This window comes from Gossypium hirsutum, chromosome D04, assembly GCF_007990345.1.
Source record: "Gossypium hirsutum isolate 1008001.06 chromosome D04, Gossypium_hirsutum_v2.1, whole genome shotgun sequence".
Lineage (NCBI taxonomy): Eukaryota > Viridiplantae > Streptophyta > Magnoliopsida > Malvales > Malvaceae > Gossypium > Gossypium hirsutum.
The window spans coordinates 13,836,706-13,842,464 of NC_053440.1; the positions used below are offsets into that span (position 1 = coordinate 13,836,706).

General features: G+C 32.6%; 1 protein-coding gene across 2 annotated transcripts; it reads left to right on the plus strand.

Moving 5' to 3' along the window:
* Positions 1 to 3,461: 3,461 nt before the first annotated feature.
* Positions 3,462 to 5,234, plus strand: LOC107955191 (uncharacterized). Of its 2 annotated transcripts, none has more exons than XM_016890921.2 (2): positions 3,462 to 3,684; positions 4,154 to 5,234. In XM_016890921.2, the coding sequence occupies exons 1-2, from the start codon at positions 3,643 to 3,645 to the stop codon at positions 4,826 to 4,828; spliced, it is 717 nt and encodes a 238-aa protein (XP_016746410.1). In that variant the 5' UTR covers positions 3,462 to 3,642; the 3' UTR covers positions 4,829 to 5,234. The 2 variants fall into 2 exon arrangements, with proteins under 2 accessions (XP_016746410.1, XP_016746409.1); XM_016890920.2 differs by having other exon boundaries at positions 3,489 to 3,684; positions 4,151 to 5,234.
* The last annotated feature ends 525 nt before the right edge of the window (positions 5,235 to 5,759 follow it).

A 5,759-nucleotide genomic window follows, 5' to 3' on the forward strand; every position in this document is an offset into this window, starting at 1 on the left:
ATTTTTCACATACTGCCAGACCAATAAGATATCTAAATGTGATTGCATCAACAATAGGAGAATATGTATCTTTATAATCAATGCCGGGCCTTTGCAAAAATTCTTATGCTACAAGGCAAGCTTTATATCTTATGACTTCATCAATTTCATTTCCTTTTCACACAAATACCTATTTATATCCTACCGGCTTTACACTTTTAGGTGTTTGGACTACAGGTCCAAAAACTTTATGTTTAGAAAATGAACTCAATTTTGCTTGAATTGCATCTTTCCATTTTGGCCAATCTTTTCTATTTTTACATTCCTTAGTTGATTTAGGCTCAAGATCTTCATTTTCTTTTATTATTTCAATAGCAATATTATAAGCAAAATTGTTGTCGACAACTACATTTTATTTTTCAATTCCATCTTTTTCTCGTATTGACAGAACTTATCGAGATCTCTTTATTTTTGTCATTTCCATTTTCACTTTTAGGTAACTGAATCTCTTCTTGAGTTTTATAATTAGTTATGTCATGGGTCTCTTCAGGAACCCCCCGCCTCCGCTATATTACCATCTTGTATATTTTCTCCTTTACTTTTACGAGGATTTTTATCTTTGGAACCGACCAGTCTTCCACGCTTCATGCATGGATTACTTTCTTTTTCATTAACAGTTTTCCTTATTAGGACATCAATTTGTATTGGAGCATTTTTAGCAATGAACTTGGAAGTTGATTTGTAAAATGAATTATCTGTTGAACTTCTGGTTTGCATTGCTTTGTACAAGGATCTTAGACATTGATAGTTCATTTCAAGTACTTTATTAATCCAACTTTTTATCCTCTCCCCTTAATGTTGAGAAAACTGACAATTCATGTCATAATTAAATCTCGAATTAATAGCTCAAAAATATTATAAAGAGACCCAATCTCTTATTATGACTCATCTTTGTGTGTTGTGGTGGAGCAGTTGAAACATATACCGCACATCAAAAAATTGTAAGATGGGAAATATTTGGCTCTTAACCAAAAATCAATTGTAATGGGGAGTATATTGACTTGATGCGTACATCATGTAAATCAATACAATCTCATTCTGAAATAGAAAGTTTTATTCTCATAAGTAATAATTTAGCTATTAGTTGGAGGCATTTGGTAAACAATTCAGTTAAATCATTTTGTGTATGAACATGAGCTACAAGATGTTCAACTTTTATCCCAGTTGACATACAATAATCATTGAAAATTTGGGATGTAAACTCACCAACATTAGCAAGATGAATTGTTTTAATTGCATAATCTAAAATTAATCATTTAAACAAGTAATCTCGCAAACGACAGGTTGCGAGTTGATAACGCATGTGATTATTTTGTAGATGCATCTACCAAAATCATATAATATCAAAACCATCCACATGGTGGATGAATGTGCCCATATTCATTTCAGAAATGTAAGACATTAAATCTCATCTTTAGCTAGTGAGTTTCTAAGAACCAGTTTTTATTGAGAACAAGCAACAAATGAAATTTCTTTAAATTAAAGAATCTTCCGGTTCTTTAATTGATGTCCATATGAATTCCCAATTAATTTTCGCATCATATACGATCCAGGATGGTCTAATTGGTCACTCTAAGTAGTAACCACATTTGTATTAGTAAACTTCTAGTTTACTTTAAAATGTGTTTCAATTGTAGTAAATTGTAACAAATTGATAATTTTATTGTCATTCTTTTTATTTTGTATCCACATATAAATACTATTGTGACATTTACTACTGGAAATGTCTAAATCAATGTGAAGTTTATAATGCCACCAAGTTAATAAATATAATTTCTAAACAATTATATGCAATATTCGCTTCAAGGAGTATGCCAAAATCTTCAAATGACCAAAAATCTATTAATAGCAAACTTTGAGAGTGGTTCTTATTTTCTAGGTGTACAATAGGTACATAACCAATGACTTTTCACACATAAGTTTTCTCTCTTGTAAGTTTTCATCAGTAATATTTTACCACATAATTTTAATTGAGAACTTATCCTGAATATTATAGAGTTATACTCACAATTTTTAAAAAAAAACTTGCAACTTTAGGTGCATCCAACCATAATAAGCTTTAGATAGAATTATCACAATATGAGATTCATTACAAATAACTTTTAAACGTAATGCATTAACCATCACAAATTTTGTGCTTTTTAGATATTGATATATTAGCTCTTCTGGAGATTTCAACTAATTTTGTACTATCAAATATTGGAATAATATTTTTTTGTTTCATTAGTAAATAAGATAAATATTTTCTATCTGTAATGATAGAATTCCTCAAAGAATATTAACAGAAACAAAATATTTGGGCATACGCCACATATGTGGTCAATAATATTTCATATCAAATTGATAACATAAGTTATCTTTACCCTTTGAAGAGTTATCTTGAGAACTCTCATTGTTCTCTTATTTATTACTATGTTCCCACTTTTAGTGGTCCATGAGTATATCTTTTATTTTCTTTATGTTTACATTCACTTCGAGGAATGCAACAAATCTAATAGGACGGACTTATAAACATCCTAATAGATTCTTTATTTCATAATCACCATCGCAAACATGTGTGAGATTTCAAATCAAAATCTATCTAGTCATGTTGTCATGATTAGTCTCCAATTATAATAAACATGATATAATAAATAAAACATAGTAAAATATACCTGAAGATCTTTAACATCATTGTCATCACCTTAACTATTATCACGAGCATCCATTCTGAGATTGAAATCTTTCAACATCCTGAAGATGAAGTTGTAAGGGTGGAAGTTTAAGGTGAAAAGGAATTTGATTTGTGGGACGACTTCGAAAGATTTTGAAAAAATAGAGAATCATCGTGTTGATAACATGTTATAAAATAAAGAGAGATGGGGAGAATAAAGAATAAAGAAAATATGAAAGCAACAGAGAATGCGATTTATTAATCAAAGGGATGATTTACAATACTTCATCAGAGTCTCTATTTATAGGCATAAGAAGTATAAAAGAAGTAGATATCTAATTCTAATAACTATTAGAATTTAAAGTATATCAAACCTTTATATTGATCATGATGGACATCCACTTAATAAGATATTCATAACAATTTTATTTCTTTTACTTCTCAAATATTTTTTTAAAAGAAAGAAAAGTATAAGGAAAATAAATAATACAAGGAAAAGGAAAAGATTAAAGAAAGTTAAAAAGAAAACAAAATTAAATAGCTAAAAAAAGTATAGGGATTAGATGTGCAATTTGATCTAAAGTTTTCGTTCAAAATGATGATTTAACATAGCGGTTGATGACTAATAAGTGACAAAAAAAAGTTACAAATCAATAACCTTAGCGACCATTTCATAACAAATTTATATTTGGTGACCAAAACGTAATTTAAACAAAATATAAGTGACGATTTCTGTAGTTTACCCTTAAAAGAAAAAAGCCAAAGATCAGGGCGTGTCATTCACGCTCATTGAGAGGCGGTGGTGCTAGAATCAAACAGCTGATCTCTTTCGATTTCGTTACTTCACTTCATCGCCACATAATAAACACAGCGCGCCCTTCATCTGTAGATTTTTCTCTGATTTCTCAATTCTCAATTCTCTTCTATGGTGGTAGCCACCAAACCAAAGCATGGCTGTCTCTCTAAGTTCAGTCTTCGGGTTTAATTTAAAGGTGAGCAACTCATATCTATCTCTTGTTTCTTTATTATTCTTACTACTTTTGCTCTTAATGGGATTGGTTTCTTTTGTTTCCATAAAAGCTTTTTATGCCATATTTGGTTGTTTTTTTAAACTGGATTCTCATGTTTTCAGTAGTTCTAGCGATAAGCCAAAAAACCAAAAGTGGATTAATGCAAGAACCTGTTTTCTTAGCCTGATTTCCTTTTCCTTTATTTAATCTTAGTGGTGGTTTGGATGAATGATTGTTGATTTTAGCCTGTTTCATTTTCATATGTAAAAACTTGTCAAACTTTGTTGCCTTATATATTATATTTTGCTACACATTATAACATTATTCTGGTTACACTGCATATTCTGGCTTTGTATTTTCCTGCTGATAACATTCCATAATAGTGTTTTGATGGGTTTGAACTTTTTTTAATTTAGTTTTATGTCTATATATTTGCAATTCTGAATAGCAGTATGTCTCGAGATCCTGTATTGGAGGAGCTTCGGTTCTTAAGGCCAACCCCAGTGTATCTCCCTTTCAAATGTATGGCTCCGGGGGACTTGTACACCAAAAAAGAAGGGGATTATGTCTTTCAGTTGAAGACAGAGACCGACTAGTCGCGAATAGCAGCATAAAGGATTCTGGTGATGCTGAGAAGCTGGTTTCTGATGATCGAGTTTCAGCCCTGAATCCCCCATCATTGGATAATGAATCGCGCTCCCCTACCTCTGAGCCTAGTAATGGTTCAATGGTTTCTTCAACTCCGATGCAGGAGGCCTCATCACCTCCAAATATACAGTCCACAACAAAAAAAGTATCTCTAACGGCTAAAGAAAGATTAAGGGCAGCTCGGGTTCTAAGCCGTTACGCAGAGTCAAAGCTATCTAAATCAGAGATGGGAAGTAATGTACTGGATGCTATGAGGGAAAGTGATAAGGGGAAAAAGAGATCTCGGCTTCCCGAAGCGCCTACAAATTTGTTTGATGACAGCAAACGAGGAATGCCAAAGCAAGGCCTTACTTTTCAGTTTCCAGGGGGAAATGATCTCCTTGTAATCATCTTTTCGGTCGTTTTTATCAGCGCGGTAATGTTCACGACAACTTACATAGTATGGAAAGTTGGAGCCATACATTTTAATGAGTATTAAGATGAAGGGCAAGAATGAGGTACAAGGTCAAAAGTATTGTTGAAGATCACATGGCATCTTTGATTTCAGGTACTATCGATGTCCAAGCATTATGCTGCCGAGTTTAACTTTTCGATAAGCCATCTATACATGAATGTATAAAACAATTGTGTGAATGATGTTTTATTATCAATGCTGAACCTCTCTGGCCTAATATATTAATTGGATTGTTACAACTGAGAGTCACTTCTGGAATAGTTTAGGTATCGTTAATGCCCGAACTTAGAGATTACGATTTACAGGAGCTGTTGAAAGTGCTGCTGGCCAGATTGAATTTACTGCCTAGTTTTGGTAGGCTTTAGAGTCACATTGCTCGGTTTAGTGTATCTGGTTTTGCATTTCAGAAATGAAATCTAAGTTTACTGCATATGCTTTGTTATGGATTTGTTCTATCTTCTATAATGAATGAAGCATGATTTTTCATTAAACTTGTTGTATTCAACCGTTGCTTGGATACTTGAATTTGACTCATTTAATAGCTCAAACACTTGTTTGAGTCAAACTCGAGTATTTACAAGTACAAGTGTCTGAGTCTTGGAGAGAACTTGAAGATGACAAGCGGTTGATAGAAGGCCGTCTAAATCTTTAATACTTGTTTAGGGTGAGTTGCTAATTGAGTGTCCATTGAAGGTCCTACATCATGACTAACTGTTGAATGGTAATTTAGGCGGCCTTGTTTTGCGCTTTTAGGATGCCATAGGCATAACTACGTTTAAAACATAGAGAAAAGCAACCAAAATTTTGCAATGTCGGGGATTAAAACCTAAAACAATCGATTTGTTGATGCAAATATTGTCGGATTGTATTCACCGTGAGAACTACCTCGGGTCGGGTGCAATCAACTAGCATTTAAATCAATGTTGCTAATTGAAGTGGTTAAAGTAAATGAACC

Bases quoted from the DNA above. Each gene is read 5' to 3' on its own strand.
- LOC107955191 (XM_016890920.2), top strand. From the start codon at position 3,643: ATGGCTGTCTCTCTAAGTTCAGTCTTCGGGTTTAATTTAAAG. The intron at 3,685-4,150 runs GTGAGCAACTCA...AATTCTGAATAG, and splicing joins TCTTCGGGTTTAATTTAAAG to CAGTATGTCTCGAGATCCTG.